The sequence below is a fragment of the Pagrus major genome, chromosome 15 (genome assembly GCF_040436345.1).
Source record: "Pagrus major chromosome 15, Pma_NU_1.0".
Classification (NCBI taxonomy): Eukaryota; Metazoa; Chordata; class Actinopteri; order Spariformes; family Sparidae; genus Pagrus; species Pagrus major.
In genome coordinates this window covers 22,171,497-22,192,969 of record NC_133229.1, presented here as the reverse complement: position 1 = coordinate 22,192,969, position 21,473 = coordinate 22,171,497, and the positions used below count along the sequence as shown (strand labels likewise).

The 21,473-nt window shown below is 41.3% G+C and overlaps 2 protein-coding genes across 5 annotated transcripts; both read right to left on the bottom strand.

Annotated features, from left to right (window-relative positions):
* Positions 1-1,404: 1,404 nt before the first annotated feature.
* actn2b (actinin, alpha 2b) lies at positions 1,405-20,979 on the bottom strand. 4 transcript variants are annotated; one of them, XM_073481802.1, is made up of 21 exons: positions 20,778-20,979; positions 16,240-16,354; positions 15,874-15,993; positions 15,670-15,756; positions 15,461-15,548; positions 15,047-15,125; positions 12,296-12,377; positions 12,041-12,126; positions 11,768-11,860; positions 11,312-11,542; positions 10,942-11,089; positions 10,431-10,581; positions 7,490-7,598; positions 5,805-5,945; positions 5,354-5,536; positions 4,967-5,101; positions 4,465-4,644; positions 4,058-4,204; positions 2,976-3,041; positions 2,142-2,300; positions 1,405-1,953 (listed from the first exon to the last, which is right to left on the bottom strand). In XM_073481802.1, the coding sequence occupies exons 1-21, from the start codon at positions 20,907-20,909 to the stop codon at positions 1,795-1,797; spliced, it is 2,691 nt and encodes an 896-aa protein (XP_073337903.1). In that variant the 5' UTR covers positions 20,910-20,979; the 3' UTR covers positions 1,405-1,794. The 4 variants fall into 4 exon arrangements, with proteins under 4 accessions (XP_073337903.1, XP_073337904.1, XP_073337905.1 ...); XM_073481803.1 differs by lacking the exon at positions 2,976-3,041; XM_073481804.1 differs by lacking the exon at positions 5,354-5,536.
* On the bottom strand, positions 8,179-9,456 carry LOC141009708 (uncharacterized). Its single transcript, XM_073482398.1, has 3 exons — positions 9,412-9,456; positions 9,249-9,316; positions 8,179-9,160 (listed from the first exon to the last, which is right to left on the bottom strand). Exons 1-3 carry the CDS (start codon positions 9,432-9,434, stop codon positions 8,310-8,312), a joined length of 942 nt encoding a protein of 313 aa, XP_073338499.1. The 5' UTR covers positions 9,435-9,456; the 3' UTR covers positions 8,179-8,309.
* Positions 20,980-21,473: the final 494 nt, after the last annotated feature.

Sequence of the window (21,473 nt, the reverse complement as noted above, 5' to 3'; positions counted from 1 at the left end):
CAAGGTGTCAGTACTGCCTGAGTATCTTTATTTTCCTACTAAAATACAACAAATCAAAGCTCTGGCACCTATAGCGATCACCTATTGGTGATGTCTGAGGTGGATTGCTTGTATTTAAATAGAGTATTAAATTTATAGCACGCTCCAGTGCCTTGCGTTCAGTTTGTGTGAAGTGGCCGATTATCCTCTAAACAGAAAATTCCATTTGTTTTATTAACTTCCACAGTGTTTTCTGGCATGTTTCAAAAATTGCCAGTGGCTGTGAAATCAAGATCACAAAATGTTTGATTTATCATTCTTTTTCATTAAGAGCATTACATAGATTGTTTTAGGAGAACATCATTTGAGTCAGCATCAAGTGTTATGAGCAACACCAGCACAGTTTGGTTAAATCATTACCACTAATGTATATTTAAATACTCAATTTGTGACTGCATGAAAATTATGTTTTCTTCATTTTATGCTCCAATAGTGTAGAACAAGAGCATATAAAAAGGCCAAAAATAAACAGTACCAACAAAGGAGAACAGGGAAATAACTTGACTAATTAAGTTAATATTTTGAGTTGGTATACACATTAAAGTGGTACAACTAAATAATGCCTAAATATGGAGTTACATAAGTGATGTTCTTTGAGCTCAGCAGGAGCAAGCAAAATAATGATTACCCATCTCTAGAAATAGCAAAATGACTTTGGCAGCCAAAAGATTAAATTGAAAAATATCTATAAAAAGATGCTAGATATATATCCAATACATTTCATGTTTAATAAAGCAGTAATACAGACCAGATCCTTTGAATCTCTTGCAGATTACCTCATAAGGCTTTAGATAATTACTACCACCAAAGACAATTTTATTTTTAATCTAGCCCTGTTTTTACTAGCTCCTATCAACTAGGATTTGACCTTTTGTTCTTCATTTGATCCTTATCTTCATATTAGTGTATTTATTTTAGGAGTTTATTGTACTTATTTCTAGGCATGCAAGTGTCAGCTTACTTTTTTAGTGTTGCTGCCTGAGAAAATGTTTTATTTTTTCTCATGAATACTGCACACTCAGTCTTCCGTGTTCTCTGCCTTGAAACAACTGAGCAATTGTAAACATTTACTTTTGCATTCATGTCGCTTCCCAACTTTCCCTGTTGGTACTGTATATTTTTGTCCTTTTGGGAACCCATTTTCTACACTATTTATTGTTGAATGGCAGTAGGTCTAAAATTGCTTTTGCAAACTGAAATTTACTTTAAAAATCTCAAAATGCCTTATCAGAAGACTGTATTCCCAAAACAAAGGCACTGTGGGGAAGCATGAAAACAATACATGGCATTGCTAGAAGAAAGAGGACTTCCATATCAGATTTCTTCAATTGATAAGCTCCAAAACAGAAAGATCCTGTTATCTTGTTAAGTAATCTGTATTTTTGATGAAGTAAATCTCTCTTCTAGCTTCACCTTCATCACAGAACCCTACTTTGTGCACAAAAACCTTAACACATAAGATAAAATGTACAATGCTTTGTTTCAATATAATCTGAACATGGCAATTTGTATTTGTTTAGGGGGCATCTTTAATCCAAGAGGACAAAGAAGAAGACACAATGCTCAGCATGATTGTAGACAGTCTAATGCTTCAGAAAACTACTCAACAAAAAAACCTGGTATGGTCACAAACACATTTCATTCATCATATTTGATCCAACTTTCTTATAGATTCCATAAATTCATCAAAACATGATAGGTTGGGGTTGCGGGGGGTTAGGTAAACGGTCAGTAGATGAAAGGTTTTCTAGTGGGTTAAAGGTCGCTCTCTCCATAGAGGGCAGTGGAGAAGGCAGTGTAGTCCAGTGCCCCTGGTGGTGCTCCAGGACCGGCGTATGGTGGCATCCTCATGATGCAATACTCTGCTTGTTCAGGGGGGAGTTCCCTCCTCAGCTCATCCACAAGTATGTAGGGCTGCAGTGGTGGAAAGAAAATACGCTTCAGAGAGTAATCCATTTTTTTAAAGCTCATGAACAAATTGTAGATCATAAATCAAGATGTCATGGCAAATACTTGGAAATAATGACTGGAACAGAGAAGATTAGTGCTGGCTAAGAATATCTGCCCATATGCCAGTAAGTCACACCAACACACACAAATACCTTGTCAGTTGCCAGGATCCGGAAGGATGCCACAACTTGCTCGGCAGTGTCTGTGTCAGCGGTCTCTCTGGTCATGAAGTCAATGAAAGATTGGAAAGAGACGATTCCAGTCGCGTTGGCGTCCACCAGCATCATGATACGGGCAAACTCCACCTCTCCCTAAGAAAGGCATAGATGGAGAATGAGAGTTTGAAGCTCAGGCCACATTTTTCTGACCCAACATGATCAAGTTTGAGAGAGTTGTTACTAAGCCCAACCTGAACTCGACAGGCTCTGTTTTTTTACATCTTAACCAAACTCCAGCCTGACTTAGTTCAAGCCCTGTTCAGACCAAAGATTAGTGACAATACGAATTTAAAAGATGCAACTACTTGCAATGTGCCGGTCTGCAACGTTCTAAAAACCGGCCAGTTTACACCAAACAAGCAGACCAGGTGGTGTAACATCTCAATTGCAACTACTCTCTGTACTTCTCTACTGACTCATAGGGCTTTTTTCATAGCTGAATATAATTTGTATCCTTAAAATATGAATGAGCAGAGTAAAAGTGAGTTACTTGCTACAGTTACATTTCTAGTATTGATGAAACAGTTAAAATAAAAAGTGTGTGCGTAGCAAGTGTGTGGCTGAGCGTAAGTGAGAGAGAGCAAGCAGCAGAGAGTGGCTGTGAATGCGAGCAGAGCAGAGGAAAAGCAGTGAAGTTTTTATGTACAGAGTAGATTACCATGAAAATGCTTGTTCTACATAGATATAAAAGATATGTAAATATATTTTATATCTTTAACGTGACTGGGTTCAGGTCGGATATGCATGCTCTAATTTGAATTACCATACCAAGTCATAACCCATAGAGATGAGACAGGCTCTGAAGTCATCAGTTTCCATTGCTCCATTCTTCTTCTACAGTAGGAATCCAGATTTCAGGTTCACCATACAAGAAACAAGAAACAAGGAGGAAAGTAGAGAAAGGAGATTACAAAAATAAAGCACAACAGAGACAAAAGCTAAATGTGCCACATAAATAACAACATGCTTGTCAACAGTGTTAAACATGACATTAATACTATAAGACCAAATTCTAAATGGACACATTTGAGGTGCAGTTTTTTTTCAAACTTTCTTTATCTGAAACTGACAGATGTTTTTCAAAATGATAAAATAAACGGAGTAGGAATGCTTTCAACTTTAAGCACCGACTCTTTTGGCTTTTCCGATAAGACATTAAAGATGCTGAAGATTTCATAATAAAAGAGGTTTGAGAGTTTAAAAACTCAGGAAAAAAGCAATTATAATGTCACACATATACTTGCATGCACAGACTGTGCACATGGAAGTTTATACACAAAACATTCTTATCTGGGACTTAAGTACACAGCAATATTTTGCCACTTTGAAGTCTGTATTTGTCAGGTGTATTATCCATGCTGTTACTCGGCATTGTGAAGCATAGTTCATCTGTGAACTTCCTACAGATATAGCTTGAATAAAATGAAACAGCATACTTGGTTAAGTCATCCATTGTTGTACTTTCATTAAAGATTCTCACGAGTCATAAAATAAAGCTAAATACAGCTTAAAATTCCACAGTACAATAGCAGCTTCTGTTTAAATTGCATTATTTGTGGGAATCTGTGATAGTGAGAGGAGAATTTTCATCCACCGTCTCCACCAGGAGTCGCTTTGGGTCAGATGTAGGGTCAGCGGCTGAACGCTGCCCCTGTGTCTGGTAAGAATTCAGCATCTTGCACATAAACAACTCTCTATGCAGGACATTTTGGTCAAAGTGCAATACAGTTATAGAACTATCTCTAAATGCAAGGCTACCTCCTCCACCTGCTCTACTTTGCTCGGACTGCTTTAGATCGGTCACTCAAATGGACAAAAAAAAGTGAAGTGAAATTGGTAGAGAGCTGTACCCTGTCAAAGTGGTTGAAAGAGGATCTGAACTCATTCATCTGCTGCTGGCTGATGCCTTTGGCATCTCGGGTCAAGATCTGGGTTTCAATCTCGTTGATGGTTCGAGCAATGGTTGTGAGGAGCAGCTCCCAACCCACACGGATATGCTGTTGATGTGGGGACAGAGCAGATGTGTTGACACAGAGAAACTTGAAACTCAAGCAGAATATTGAATGTTATGTACATTACAGTACGTTACTGTAATTTTAGCAACTCTGGCACATGAATTTCCTTATATATCCTTCTTTTATGTGATTTCAGTATCCACGCAGAGTTGCAATGAGTATCTTATGTAAGAGTGTTTGTATGTGTTTGCAAATACTGTACATGCATTACATTATTGTACATGTTTGCCACTGCTCTGTACCTCCATAGTGTAGTTGGTGTGTTTGTTATCAAACACCAGCGACTCTTGGATCAGCTGGTGGTCTCCCTCCAACTTGTCGACGTTTGGCTTGTATGCAACGATGACGTGCTCAAATTGCTTCAGTTGGGTCATCTGGTCCTCCAGGGTGCCTCCTATCTCCAGGGAGCAGCGCCCAATTTCCTGTAAGGATAACACACAAGGTCAACTTAATTTTTGGAGTAATTTAGATGATAGGATGCTGGTCTAAAGATCAGATGTTTTGCAGGGAGTCATTTACCTGTGGCTAAGAGTAAATTCTGTCCGGACGTATAGCATTTAATGATGATGTGCATTATAATAATAATGATGTGCATTATCCAATCATCATAATTATCAGGAAAGCCACCATCACTGTACCTCCCTTATGTTTAATGCATTGGAATATAATCATCTTCCATTTTAGGTCATGATTTAATTAGATGGAGATAACTGTCGAATTGCTTATGAAGCCTGTATGTCTAACCTCCATCCTGGCCTGTATCCAGGGTCCAATGAGATTAGCCTGGGCAGCAAACTGTCGTCTCAGCCTTTCGTGGGCGTGCTGGCGTGCCATCTCCTCCTGGAGGGCACCGTCTCTCTGAGGAACCAGCTTCTTCACCTAGAACACACACGCACACACACACAAAAGGGCTTATTTGTAAGTGAGAGAAGATGGCTGCTCATGAAAAGAGCCATTAACATTAAACAGAATGATGCCACTATTATAAGCTCATGATGCTTACTGGGTGCTTCAACTCAGTGATAAAACATAAGAGCAGCACTCCTTGTTCCCGTTTCATAATTAATGCTTTTATACGATAGCCATTGTCGGAATAATGACTTTAAGATGTAGTGTTATAGCTGTAGCTACCTTTTCCCACTTGTTGAGAAGCTCCTCAATTGTAATGGTGCTGTAGGGGTTGATAATGTTGGCCTTGATCCCATAACTCTGGGAAATTTTCTGCACCTCATTGTGGATTCCCATGATGGCCTGTCTCTCTGCATCTGCCTCAGGAAGGGTAGCTTTGAACTGCTCATGAGCTGACATTAGACTCTGGAACAGGAAACGGGAAGTCCATACATTTTATTACACTTCCAATTTTGTCAAGAGTGATAGCATTATGTGGTTTTCTTTTTTGGTGTGACAGATCTACCAACATTACTGTATGTAACAAAACTTACAAACATGAGTCATAATCCTAGAAAAATATGTGCAGGTTAATCTGAAGGGGATGTTTTAACAGCAGCAACACTGTGAAATAGTAGTATCTTTGACAATTGACAGTAATTGAGTGAATCTGCAGTGCTGGTAGTAAGCGTACCTGGACCTCTTCAGTAGTATGCACTATGAACATGTCCTGCAGATCCTCCATGGCTCCTTCCATCCAGTTGTTGAAAGGAGCCGATCTCTTGGCAAACTCCAAGAACAGCTGATCAATAGTCTCCAACAGCTTCTCTGTCCGCTGAGAGGATTACAAGATATCACATATCTGTTGTATTAAAATCCTGAAAAAAACCATACCATCCAACATATAGCTCATGATTAGGCTCCACCCTGAACTAAAGACTCATCATTTTCATATCTCACAAAAAAAATCCCAAAACAAACATCCCCTCTCTCTTTTCATGACTAACATCAGGCATGGATGGATCACTCAACAGGCCTACTAGACACAGGCCATGGGACCCAAGGAGTCAAAGGGCTCCTGGGCCTAAGCTTTCTATTTCGGGAGTTTTAACATTTCTCTGCGAAAATCAATCATATGACAACAAAGATACACAAACAACCACAAAGACACACTTAAGTACAACAAAGAGACACAGAACGATCAAGTTGAGACACAACATGACTACAAAGACTCAAAGTCACCACAAAGAGACACAAAGCTAACACAACGAGATACAAAACTACCACAAAGACACAGGACTACCACAGACACAAAAAAAGACAATAGACATAAAAGTAGCCCAGAAAGACATTAAAGTACTACAAAGAGACACAAAAAGACGACAGAGAAGATCCCCAAAGTGTCACTAAAGTACCACAAAGAGACACAGAACTACCACAAGACAACAAAGAAACAGAGATACCACAAAGAGACAAAATACCACAGAGACACACAAATACCACAAAGACAAACAAAACTACCACAGAGACATTAAACGACTACAAAAAGATAGAAACAACTACAAAGAGACACAAAAGGAGGATAAAACAAAGACACAAAACCACCACAAAGAGACGCTGTCTCCTTCAATTGGTGTGCTCCTATAAAGGAGGGGTGAGGGGCCATTTCCATGTCTGTGGCCAGGGGCCTGTTGTCTCATAATCTAGCTATGATCCCAGGGTGGATGGTATGGCCTTATTAACCCCCAGCTCTGGCTCAGTTGTTCCTCACAAAGTCCCTCCTCTGAGCAGGGGATGGCAGCGAGTGGAAGATGGACAGAAAACAGACCCCTGTCACTGTCATTCAGACTTAATCCTTGGCCCTTTTCCCAGGCCCTCACACATTTGCAGGTCTGGAATGGCCAGCATGGATCAGAGGAAGTGGCTAGTGGGCTTTCAGCCAGTCCCTTCACAGACGGGACTCTTACATCTATTTCTCCTTTATCCCCTCTACACTCCCATTTTACCATTCTATCTGGGTCAGGGATTTTAGAGGGGATCCAATTATCTCTCTTCATCAATCAGTTTTGTCTTCACTGTTTCAAATGTCATTGACAGGCAGCTAAATATGCTTACACTGACATTTTGATTACGTTGTTCTTGGATGCAACTTTATTCTGCATCTATTGTAGCCCATGTGGAACATCAGCACACTCTTGTGGAGACAACCATATCCTGTCATATACAAACAAAAGTATCCTTCAAGTGTTAGCACACGCTTAACACACCCCTAACCCCATAATGAAGAAACACTTAAAGCATGTGAGAAAAACTAAGCATGGATTTTGGAGTCATAAATTCACATAGTCAATTTCATCTAGCTTTGAATGTTGCCCTCACCTCCAGTGACTCTCTTCTCTTCTGAGTCAGGGTTCCCAGCTTGTCCCACAGGTCACAGATGCTTTGGCAGCGCTGGTTCACAGCAGCCACGTCGTGGTAATCCAGCTCACTGAAAAACAAAGCAGTTTGTTTCAGCTGTGGAAAAGAGCTTTGAAGTGTTCCCCAAGCAAGATGTCAATAAAAATATATAAATAAAGCTACTGGATAGCAATTGAGCGAAGTCTGACTTTGTCATAGTGGAGAATGGTTTAACAAACTGCAAAAAGGTCTAAGACTAGAAAGACACTGCTAAAATGTAAATTGTAAAATGAACTGCCATCCCAGATGTTGAGAAATGAAACCACATGTGCAATTGCAGTTGTAATGAATTCTTAGAAAATCGGTTTCAAAAGAGGCCTGAAAATTACATTATGGACTTTTAATGCTTGAAAAGGGAAATTAAGTCACAAAACCGGGAACAGGCAAGTCTTTTAAGTGCAAACCAAGTTTAGATTTATGGTTAATACTTTGTAAAGATTTAGATGTCACCAAGTATCATAGCTTGAGCTGGGTGTTTGTATTCCTTTAGCACAATCAAAATTGTCGAAACCCAGCAACACCATCAGATTAGGGTAACTTTTACAGCATTTTACTAGCTCAGAGGTTGTTTGCCACAGCGATGGTGAAAACATTTACACACAGGAGGAAACTTCATTTATCATTTTATTAAAATTTCAAAACAAGCAACTTGAACACAGACATCAGTACACATTTTAGTTAACTGCAGGGAGTAGAGCTGCCTTTACCATCATCTGCTTCAAGTTGAAGACTTACAGTCTTGTTAAGCTTTGGTATAGTACTGAGGCTGTTGATAGACTTCATCACTGGGGAGTTCCTGGGTCTGAGTTGGGACGGTTGACTGTTGAGCTACAGGATAGTAGTATCTCTGGACTTCACCATAGTTGTCTCTGCCGTTCTCGTAGTCTGACTGGAAGTGCGACAATGTGCCAGAAGGAAGCTGACCGGTCAAGAAGAGGTAGAAGTCGCTTGGTCCCACTGGTCCCAGTTCCTGGGAAACTGGGTGCCTGGGGCATTTAGACGTAGAAGAAGCAGACAGCTCCTTAGCTCCCTGTGGAGAAGCGGCATAGGGAGGCGGGGGCAGAAAACCTTGTTCTTCTGTTTCCCTCTCTTCATTTCCATGCTCAGAGATGGATACATATTTACTCAACTCACCAGCTTGATAGGCAGGTCCTGGATATGGAGCAGGTGGTGGCGGTGGGGGCACGAAATTTAGCTCTTCGGTTTCCATTTCTGAACTACCTTGTGCCAAGGTCCCTGTATACCTTTCAAGCTCACCTGCCTGATACAAGGATGGAGGGGGAGGAAGGCCAATGTCAGACATGGGTTGAGATGTTTTGGACGTGGCATAGGCAGTCATTGAAGCTGCCACAGGAGAGTAAACAGGAGCAGTGTTCCATGGAGCCACGCTGGACACACCTGGAGTAGGGTTTGTTGGGTAGGATTCGGGTCTAGAATACACTTGTTCCTTCTCTGGTTCATACAGGAAGGAGACAGCAGGGTCATTCACATCGGAAGGTTGAGCAGGAAAACTTTGGGATGAACCATAATAGAAGCCAGGAAACGCCTCCATGCTAGTGTAACTGCCTTCATTAGGATCACGCTGGCTCCAGCCTAGGAGAGACAACTTGTGGTGAGTTGAATAAGCTAAGAAAGCATGTGATAAAGTATATTTATAGTTTCAGTGAAGTGATAGTTTTACCATTTTTAACAGTTTTAACAGGATAGCAATGGACATTCCAGCTTAACAGTGCAAAGAGGAGCAATTGACTGTAAGAGAAAACAGCATGGTCAAATACTTGCATAAAAAATAAACCATTTATGGAAAATTAACAGACCAAAATAATAATTTAACAAGCACGTACCTTGCAGGAATGGTCATGGTCATTTTGCTTGTCAGCTGAAATGACATCCTCTTCAACAGAGCACTGGTTAAATATGAAACAGGAAATACTCTGGCCAATCCCAGACGGGGAAGATAACGAAGGACAGGTGTTCATCATTGACTCCTGATGAAAATGTCAGCATGCCTGTAAGCCACACCCTCCATCCTGCTCATCTGTAACTGAGAAGAGGGTGGTCGTATCCAAATATCCAGGCTTCACGATCTTGTAGACTTGCAAACTTGCAGGCGCGTTCGCGGGAAGTCCGCGAGTGCTGAAGGCTGTCCAAACCCACCATTAATCCAGTCCACAAAGGCCCTCAAGTAGACTTTCTGCAGACTTCCAGACAGTCCGCTTGGAGTGCAGAATTCAACAGACTGCACTGATTTTAATTACCCACAAGGCTAGAAATAATATTCAACCACATTATAACACAGAAATATTTAGAAGTATGGACTGTAGAGGTAAAAAATGACAATAAATGTATCTTGTAATTTACCTTGTAACCATATGCACTTTATTAATGTAGTCTTTAGGCCTGTCTATCAGTGGCACATATCACCCTTGCAGTCTCACGCCCTTGCAGACTTGACGTGTTGGTGGTAAACACGTCACAGTACGTACAACTGAAGTCTGTGAGGGCTCAGTCTGCAAGTAAAGAGGGTGGAGATTTGGATGCAGACAGTTTCTTTCTTCTTCCACTTTCTCAATTGTGAACTAAGAGATCAGAGGTTTTGAGACTATTTAACTAATGTGGAATCTAGTTGTGTTGTGCAGATGTCCTTTCTAAAATCACAGCTGCCATTTGTACAGTGTGCAAAGCCAAAAAAAGCTATTCAAATAATATATAACAAAAACAGGAAACACGATTCTATCAGTTGATTTTCCTATTAGTCCACCACCACCACCCCCTCGTGATGTTGTGTTTGGCAGAAGGAGACAAAATACTCGAGGGCCTCCATGACACATGACTGCAAACGTCTGCTAAAGGGAGTGCGTACTTAAGTTCCTGAGCAATGGCGGCAATCTGCTCCACTCTGTCCTGGTGAGCTGCCAAGTCACTCTCGAAGGCCTCGTGTTTTCGAAGCAACGCTCTGATTTCTGTCAGGGTGGCTGTTTCATAGTCCTTCTGGGAGAGGATCAGTTCTTTACCTGAATATCACATATACAAACAGAGAGAGAGGGGAATGAGGTACAAAAATATGATTAGCAGGTTAGATCTACACACTGGCCTTATTTGGTCATCGCTGATGAAGAAAGCAACCTGTTGCAGTCCACTACAGGCTGATTGCATTGGACTGACTCTTAAACCTTCAATCCAATCTCAATAGGAGCAAAACCCTGGGGTTAAAGGAAACACTTGAACACTGAACAGCTGGCAGAGAAGCAGGAATACAGATGCCTGTAGATAAGCTCACATGTCAAGATAAACAGATAAACATGCATATCTATAAACATATTGTAGCAGTGTGAGTTGCATGCGAACAGTTAAAAAGCCAAACCAAAACTGACCGCTGGCCCAGTTCTCATGATTGGTTGCTTTCTGGCGAAACTTTTCAGCCAGGTGGTCCAGCCTCTCCAGCCTACGGATCTCTGTAAGGAGCCACTCCTCATAGCCTTTCTCTGCCTGCTCCAGGCCTTGCCATGCACTTGCTATGTCCTGTATGAAAAATCACAGTTTGACCTTACTTACTGAAGATGTTTTGTATTGATTCCCCCCTGGCAAATCAGTACATTTTTTATCAATAATTGTTATTTGAAGGTGCAAAAAAGTGTAAACAAATCACCCTTATCGGTAGAATCTTAACCTCTAAAGCATGTGCCATGAGAATTGATATAATCAGAGGTCACCCAATCATGAACACTTCTTATTATGACTTACAGACACCATCTTCCCCTCAGAGGGCATGAAGGCAGGGCGATTGCTGATGCGCAACTTGGTCTGCAGGGTGTTGAAGTTAATTTCCAGCTGGCACTTCTCCTGCACCTTCGGGGGCTTGTGCTGGCGTCTGTAGTCCCTGAAGTCCTCCAGCTTTCGCTGCATCTCCACCATGGTCTTCTCAGGGGTCCGGTTCTCAAGCCAGGGAGTGGTGCGGCGGATCCACTCCAGCAGCTGGGAAACACAAAAGACAAGATGGGAATAAGAGGAAAGGCAAGAGAGCTCCATGTGAAGATAGCAGTGTGTTAGGAAGACTGATGATTTTTCAGATATTTTTTGTCTGTACTTTAACTTTGAACTTATTTTATGTAACAGGCAGAGAAAAAAGATGAATGTAATATGAACTATATATATCCATTATCCATTAATATTTTAAGGAAATTTAAAAAATTACTTTACCTCACTGGCCAGTCTCTCATACTCCTCCATCATTTTCTCATTCTCTTGGTTTACACCAAGCACCTTACAGATCCTATTGGCAGCCGTCTCTGCCTGAGAGCACAGGGCACAAGAATATCGTAATTACAAAAGCAAAGTAACACAGTGGGCCATGCTCCCATCGATCTTTCCAATGCCTCTGATAACATCATCCTCATAATAGATTTGTTGCTCAGAAAATCAAACTTGTCTAAAAAATATTCATTTGTAAGGGATGAAGTTCAACCACTTTACCTGCTCGGCTCCAGCAAAAGCGTGGTAAAAGCAGGACACATAGGTCATGATAGCTCTTTCATCGGGCTTGGGGGTGTTGATGATATCTGTGGTATCAAGAGGGAGGAAAAGTCAAGGTGGCAAAAAGGAAGAAAAAAGTAGAAAATAACTTTGGAGAATGAAAGGAGCACAGTGAACGTCATATCGCAAACACATATTTCAAAAAACGAATTTAAATGAACTCAAATGTGGTACATCTACTTCATCAAACATTACCTTCTGCGTCCAGCATTTTGGGAATGTCCAGATGTTTCTCTGCGATGTCAAACGCCAGGTTCAGGTTCCCCATTGGATCATCCTAAATAAAGAAACACAATTTTACATCACTGAACAGCAATGCTGGACTTAAAATGCCACCGCACTGACCTCCCCGCTATGGTGGACACATCATACTCCCTGTTCACCTACTGTACATGCACCTCCTTTTAAATTTATATTCTTTATTATTATTTATTAGCAGCTTCCCAATGTTGATGATTGCAGCTCGATCAGTCCCATGAAACCAGCCTCAAGCAGTCTCACTCTCAAATCCATTAACATGACTTACTTTTTGTACATACTGAGCTTTTAACTACAGATTACATTAAATGACTACAATTATTGATTTTTTTATTTAAGCAATTGATCTCTTAGTCAAAAGTGATGTATTTTAAAAGAGAGGAAAGAAAAGCAATTCTTCACATTAATGAATCCACAAACAGACGATGATTATTATTTTTTACCTCAGAACTGACATGTGCTATACTATTATGATAAACTGTCATAAATTAATCAGATAGTAAATGAATCGACTAATAGATTACACAAGGAAGCAATTTACCCCTACGATATACATCATGTATCTCTTGAAAATGACAGATATAATCAAAGAAATTAGCTTTTATCACACAAACGACTCTGAGGGGAGAAACCAAGTGTGGGAGTGGTGCATTAGGCTAACAGCTGACAGTGAACCCTTCCCCGCTAATGGGGCAGTCAGTGAGGTGAGTGAGTACAGCGGGGTAAATGGATCATGCTATCATGCTGCTGCTATTGTCCCTATCTCTGTACCACTGTTCCATAACGGTAGGGGGCTGGGGGCCAGCACACTACATGACGGGGCCAGCTGCTCACAGATCCAGTGCAGGACAGATAGATGGATGGATAGGGTGGTAAATTGGTGACGGGATGGAGCAATGGACGGATGGATAGCAGGATACCCCCAAGGCCTCTGTGTGTGCACGCCCCTGACCAGAGCTGTCTCAGCTGGCTGTAAAACTGCAAGCTTAACCAACAGCTCACCTGGAGCCAGACTCAACAGCTGCCTGGCATACGATGCAACTGTCTCCTGGCAGCGTGAGCAGAACTGAAGAGTCGAGGTGTGGCTAAATGTGTCAACATTTATGTCAAAGAGACCGAGGAATAGATTTGGTAGCCTCCTAATTGTGAAAGTCAACACCAGTCTCGCAATAATCTTGAAGTGTTGACTACTTAATTATTTCATTAGACATCTTTCTGGCTGTCGTGATGACCAGCAGCCTCTAACTGAGGAACACTACGTCACAGCGTGGACAATAGCAGAGGTAAAGCTAAGCCTGAGCTCAGCAGGGACTAGGCTCATGTTTCTCTGACTATTCAGGGTCATCGCCAAGTCAGGCCACTGAGTTGTGTGCTGAGAAGTGAGCACTTCTGTTTCCAAAACAAATGGAAATGTCACTCTTCGTAACCAGCCATGGTGTTCCCCTACTATACATGCCTAGTATTAGGCCAAATGTGGCCTGAGTAGTGTCAAATTTTCTATTTGAGCTCAGCAATCTGGTTTCTATTGAATACATGGTCTGATTTTTTAGGCCACAGACAATTTATTTCCAATATTTGCTTCATGAAATCATTGGATAAAATCACTATAAAACCTTATGGATAAAATCTCTGTTGGTTTTGACTCAAAAACAGACTCAGCACAGCAGCCACAGCCTTCCCATTTGGCTAAGAGAGCACCTTCTTCCAAGAGAGAAAAAGGTGGCTTACTTGTGCATTATTGTCTTAATAGACACAGGAGGGCTTTCAGCTGTGCTCCTGAGCACTCCAAATACACAGCGCAGCTCACTGAGGCCCTCACCTGGTTATAGACACACACTGTGAGTCAATACCCAGTACATTTAAATAAGCTTTGGGTCTGTTTGACCTGAAAAACATCTAATCTCGAGTACAAAGCACAAAGAAAAAGCTGGATGAGGAAACTTAATATTCATATTAATATAGTCATATTAATCACTTCAGGTTTGTGTCACACAACAGAGGCCACATATCCCCATTATTAAATCCACTGTTGTAATGGGCACAGTGGGGCGCACAAACAGACTTAAACACTAAAGCAACACTCTCTTTTATGTTAATTATGCTGAAATTGTGCACCAAGTAAGCTGCTTTTGTTAAGAATAATGAAGCATGAGGTGAAACTAATTACATGCACTTACAATAAAAAAAAAACATTCAAGCAGTGGAGAAGAAACACATCCACAGATTTCAGCAGCATTACATCCATTAGCCAAATAACACACTGTTTATCTACAGCAAAACATTCACCTTAATTCGCCTCAAATAATTTAGCTGCTATGGTCCTATGAAATGCCACATATTTCTGGTGTGTGCCATAAATAGTACCAATAATCCCAACAAATGACTTCTATCTCAAACTGCCATATATTTTTTATCATTTCTGGATCAAACTCTACCCTGTAGGAAACCAGGTGAGCACTGCAAGTAACTCTTAAACTCTCAAAAACATAGCCTACACCTGCAGTCCTAGATACTGACTCAATCAACATGTCGTAAAAAGTAGCCCAAAGTACCCTTATTCTACACTAAACATGTAATTGTCTTCATCAGTCATGGTGTGACAGGAGTGTTAATTTGGTGGAATTCAGTCTGTTAGTGTTTGGGGGGCTGAAACACAGCATCCTGGTTACAGGTGAAACCACACGACACCTTGTTGAGCTTAGAGTAGTCGAGGAGGTCGGGTCTGTGTCTATGAATCAGGGCGCAGAAGGCCAGGCCATCCTTCCAGCTTCACCGGCCAATGAGCAGAGAGAACCAACATGTCAGTTCAAACATGCTAACCTGACTCAGAGATGACATTGTTGGAGACCAATGGAGGTTTTGAATTGTTTAAACTGACATAATGCTATCAGATGAACTAATTGACTATACAGACCCTACATTACTGTGATATGTGTTGCATGACCTAATGAAATGACAACAATATGTTGTAATATGATGACATTTATAATCCCTTTAGTTGGACGTGACTAAATACAATCAGAGGACACCTAGATGAGCTATCAATCACATAAATTATTGCTGTAACCAAACAGCATCGAGACAAAAATGAAACACACTTACCTGACATGGAAGTTTTGGACATTGACATTCCTGTAGGGGGCAGTCTTTCTCTGACACCACAGGAGAAGACCCTCCTTGGCAGATGTTTCTGAGGAAAAGTGAGATCACAGACAGTAATCCTGTAATGCTGCACAAGTTACAGATTGCTTTGCCTTCTAAAACCAAAATTACAGTTCATGATTTGGTTTCTTTGGATTCTGCGATCTCACCTTCCACAGAAATGTCCTGAATGGCAAAGCGGAGGATAATAGTCCAGATCATTCCAAGAGTCATCTTTACATTCCCATCCACGATCTCTGAAAGACAAACGACGTGTTACAATCAGTTTGCATAACAGTGAATAATAAAATCACCCATGTATGCGAGTTCAGACGGCGTTTAGTCTTATAATATATGGAGGGAGGCTTCCGTACCTTCAGCTCCAATGGAGACCAGTTTCACTCCTTTGCTTGTGATGAATTCCAAAGCTTTGTTGACGTTGGCAATCTTGTGAAACCGCATCTTCCCTCTGTCTGGCTTGGGTAACCTCTCTCCTGGAAACATTATGTGACAGAGCCAGATATGTATGTTAGTTTACGTACGTACTATTAATGATACAATTACATCAAATTAAAAGCTAGATAAACCACAAAATGAATCCTACTATGCTGAAAATGCTGCTAACAGTGAATAAAAAGTGCATTTCATCGTACTGGTGCATTATCACGAAGAGTAAATCACTGAAAGGAACTAGGAAAACATGTGGTTATAAAAGAGACGTCTTCCTTTATTGATCTAACCTGAGATGACCTCCAGAAGCAGCATGAGTTTTAGTCCATTCCTGAAGTCCTCTTCAATATTTTCAATTTGAGTCCCAGCTTTCCTCAGGTGGGAGTTACACCAGGCTGTGAAGGTCTAACAGGAGAGGACATATGGCTCAATAAAAACAGGACTTGATATTATAGTAACAATAATACATTTCATTTATAAGGCCCTTTTCAAAACAGAGTTAGAGTGCTTTTGGAGGCAAAATGAAAATTGTTGACAGAGAATGATAAAAACATTTTTAAAAAGTTCAACATTAAACAACATGAAGCAAAAGGTTTTAAGAGGTCAAAGTGAATTCAGACCACAAACCCTGTAAAAGCATGAACAAAAAATATATTTTTCAGAAGGATTTAAAGTTATCGTCTAGAGTCTGGCCCTAACAGAAAAGTCCCGGTCACCCCTGGCCTTCAGCTTAGATTGTGGAAGAGCTAGCAAAGCCTTGGCCGAGGACCTCGGGTTGTGACCGGGCATGTATGGTGTGAGAAGATCAGAGATGTCACAGTACAAATAAATAGTGTTCAGTGCATTGAAATTGTTATTTCTACACTTCCTGTAAAGCTCTGCTGATTCCACCATGGATCATTGAAAACAGAAAAGGCAAAAGAGAAAATATTAATCTATATAAATGCTTATGGCACGTTCTCCTTCACGTTCTCTCCTTTACATTATATGGGTCACACTATGAACATGATATTCCCCTCCAGAGAAGACCTAAACAAACTCAGGCAGCTAACAGCTTAACAAGTTCAGGCTATATAATCGATGTTAACCTCTTTGACCGCTGCTACATTTTCACATTAACCCTCAGTGACCCGTTAGTGTCCAATTTCTTCTCCTACAGGTCCACAGATAACAACCATCAGAACAAACACTCTCCGTGTAGGGTACTGAAATACTGTAAATCAAGCTAAGATAGGATCATTGTCTTTCTCCTCCTATTTTTATAAAGTCTCGCAATAGCCAGCAGCAGAGTTCACAGGGGCTCATCGCTGCTCGGATGAAAGCTGGGTGCCGACCACAGAGCACATTCCGACCGATATAAGGTGTTAAATTTAGACCGCTCTGCTGTGGCTCACGATAAGAGACCGGGAGGAAAAACCGTCGAAACGTCTCACCGTGTCAACATGAGCGAAAATGTCACGTGGATACAGAGCAAGTTTTCCCCTCACGTCACTTTCCGTCACCATTTCACCACTTATGATGTGGTTAGTTACAGCTGCAAGGAGATAGCTTTATCATAGTGCATGTATGTTGCTCCTCCAGGTCGAGCTCATTGCTGTGTGGAGGTATGAAGACAGACATGCATGGATAAAGGATGGGAGCACAGTCAAAAAAATATCATTTAAACCAACCAGAATCCAAAAATCTCCCGCACTGGCAAGCTAACTTTATGCATGTAGAGCTCTTGTCTCGTCTCGTGGGTTGAATTTTGTAGTCTACAAAAACATTTCTGGACCTTAACAGCAAAACACAACACAGGCCAAGTCTCCGGGCACCCCAAGATCAAAACTGACCAAACTGATTTGATGTAATTTACACCCAAGACAAAATCTTCACTGTAACTGCAAAGCTGAAAGCATCTATTTGGGATCTCGTGGCTTCTGGGGACTTGGATTACCCCGATGGAGCTGTATGGAGGACATTTTAAGGTTTTTTTTTGTTTGTTTTTTTTGTTTTACATTTTAAAACAAGTCCCCATCTCTCCACAGTTTAGGAGAGTGCTGGCATGCCGTTTTGCTGAGAAGCTCCAGAAAATGTTTTGTTGACTACAAAACGTCATCTGTATTTTCCTTTAATGGAAGCACACAACGGTTTTACTTCTTTGCTTGACTTGATTTTGCATTTTTTTCCGTTCTTTATTTGGGGATTTTTTTTTGTAAAACATTGTAATGAAAAAGATCAAATGAAACATGTTTTATTTTTCTAAAAAGAAGCTCAGCATTTGAATTTCTAAATAAGCTACCTTTAATTATACATGATTGTATTTTTCCTCCTGTATTTTCATCAGTTAATGATAATTACATCGCTTGAGTAAGACATTTAAGCATGTTTTCCAGTGTTGATTCTTACACATCCTTGTGCTCAGTCGGACTTTATATGGGTGCCAGTGTAAAAGCAGAATATTACAGGCCATTACATTCCACACTGAGTGAGTCCTCAGGGTGTATGTGACATTGAACTGCTGCCCTCCTTGTTAAAAAACGTGGCCCGCTGGTCCTCCAAATTTGACCCAGCCACAGTCGGAGAACCCTGCTGCCCACTTTCCAAGCCCCCCCAACCCCACCCCACCCTGCCCGCCTTCCTCTCCAGCACTACTGACCAGTGACGATTGAAGCTAAAAATATTCCCTGAACTGAGTCACTGAGCTGGTCGATGCCTTTGGGGGCCTCACTAGGTCAGAGACTGGCAGGCTGTGATGCAAAATAAATGAGAAACGAATATTTAAAGACGGACTTTCGACATTCTGTCTCCTATTTAACTTACATCAACTCATATTCATTGCTTATTCATGGCACTTCTGCGCTTTCACTTAAAGTAACACAGCATCCTGGCAGTACAGATTTGGCTGGAGTCTGTACCATGACTGGGCACTAAAGGGCTTTTTCAATCTCCCTGATAAACCTGTCTGAGTCAGGTAATAGATTACAACAAGGCCAACGTAAGTGCCATCCCATTAACATTATCTGCTGAAGGAAGGCTACCACAGCTGCTGGCAGGATTTGAAATAAGCCCTCTGCAGCGCGGCTTGAGCTAGATGAGAGATTTAAAAAATTATTCGGAAAAAGCAGCCCCTAATGGAGCAAACAAAAGCTTTGTGGCAACACAACCGTTCACTGTGAATGCAAACAGGGGTGGAAGGTATATAACAAGCTGGAGTATCACAATACCAAAAGGAAACACTATACAAGTGTTACCGCACGCAACCTTCATTTATCAATCCGGATCACTCTGAAACAGCTGCTGCCAGATCCAGACCACTCTCCGGAGGGCACTTGTCAACTCCAAATTATAATAAGTGAAAAGATAAACACTGGAAACATAGCCGACTGTCTGTGTTGCTGCCTCGTGTTACCAAAAATACACAGTTTTGTCATCCCTGTGTGGGGTTGGGGATGGATGGGGGGGGGGGGGGGTGTTAGACATTGGGCCTGATGCACAGACCTGCAGTTTAAAGCCCTAAAACCAACTCACAGTGTGGGAGGCCGAGGCTATATTAAGTTGAGCTGGTTTGCCGGTACACTATTTCTGCGTGGTTTCTATAAACAAAAGAATTCCGCACCAAGGACACTGGATTAACCCTACTATAATGCCTTTTGGTCCCGAGGTTAAAATTAGACGCAGCGTCCATTCTAATCCCAAGAGCGTCATCATGTGTTAGGAGCATCTGTTGACAGCTCGCATTCCGCGCGTATCAGTGAAGAGGCAGCGGTCTGGAGAGCCGCTGGCAGGCAGGGCTATTGTTAGCTGGTACCCACCGCATCCGTCCGTCAAGCACTCCCAGCCCTGGAGCCCGGCTGCGTCAAGAGAGCAGCCGCAGAGCCGAACCACGCCGGGAAACGAGTGACGCTGTCCTTCAAATTAAAACTACACGTGAATCCTTCCAAATGGTCGCAAAAAAAATAACAATAAATAAAGAGAAAAAAAAAAAGACCAGAAATCCTGATATCTTCACTTTTGTGATCATCAATTTAATTTTTAAGCGCCATAAAGGTGAATTTGCACTGCGCCTAGCTGCTACAAGCTAACATTAGCTAGTTAACGTTGAACAACACTAGCTAGTGTTATTGATAGCTAGCTAGCGATGTGATTCCGAAGAGTTGGCTCGCAACATATATTCTCAAGTAATGTGAGAATATTTTCTTACAATCTACAATCCTTTTCTTTCTATTTATTAATTATTTTTTTTAAGTTAATAGAGAAAAGATTTAGGCGACAGCAGTCAATCACAGTAGGTGCGAAAGTATGACCCGCCCTACTCTGCCTCTGATTGGCTTACTTTAATATTTTTACCCTAACTCTAACCAATCGCACTGTTTATGCCTAAACCTGACCAATCCCAGCCAGTAAAGGCAACGACCATCAGCCAATCAGAGGCAGAGTAGGGCGGGTCATGACTTCACGACTCCGGATAAAATGCGCACAGTTGGTGTTTATTAAAGATGTGTCTGAATCGAGTTTGCGCCTCCCCACACGTACACGCAACATTAATAAATATAAAAAGCAAATGCTTACGATTTTATTATCTTTTGCCACGTTTAATGCGCTTAACACTCCTGAAAACATTGATTCGGCATCATCGCTTTTATTGTGAAACTCTTAACCGGATGTTCCGCTCTTTATTACAGTCGACTTGACGTTAACAGAGTTGTATGAAACTATTAAAGAACAAACTATTTTTTATTTCATTTTAATTTTTTAAAACTTTTGATGAGTAACGTGGTTACACAGTTTTCTCGTAAATATATCCATGGTTCCATTATTTTGAAACAGTCGTGTTATTTGGACTTACTTTCCTCTGCTGTTGTTCCCAGGCAGGGTCCAGCAGCATGTCCCTGTCCCACTCATCCTCCTGTAACATGTACTCTTCCTCATAGCCGTTATCATAGTGCACCGTGGTCTCCACCTGGGTCATCGTCATCATTGTGTCGGTAATTTACTGTGTCTTGTCCTTAACGACGGACAGCTGGATCGACTGTAAAGCTGGGGATAGTTTTCTGACTTTCTCTTCTCCAAACTGCTGCTGCTGCTGCTTCTCTGTCACTCTCTCACGCTTGCCCTTGTCCTGCCGACCTGACAGACGTCTGGCCCCGGTTGCCACAGATGAACAAGCGACGGTATCATTAGTACTGGAGAGTCACGTGACGGCCTTCATACCTTCCCCCAAAATCCCCATCACACACACACACAGACACACCCGCCCACACAAACTGCAGCAGGACAGTTTATTAACTTGAGATCAAGAAAATAGTCTTTATTGTAGAAAAAACACAAGTTCAGACTTTCATTTGAGACAAAATAAAACAACACAAAACTGGCTTGGGACATATAAATAAAATGTTTCTTCCTTGGAAAACCTATTTATTCTTACTCTCAAAAGGCACAGGTTACCACTGACAATGTTACAAACCCACCACAATCATTCACTCTAAAAAAAAACAAAAAAACACTGGGTATTTAAACCTGTCATGGCACAATGTAGTGTATC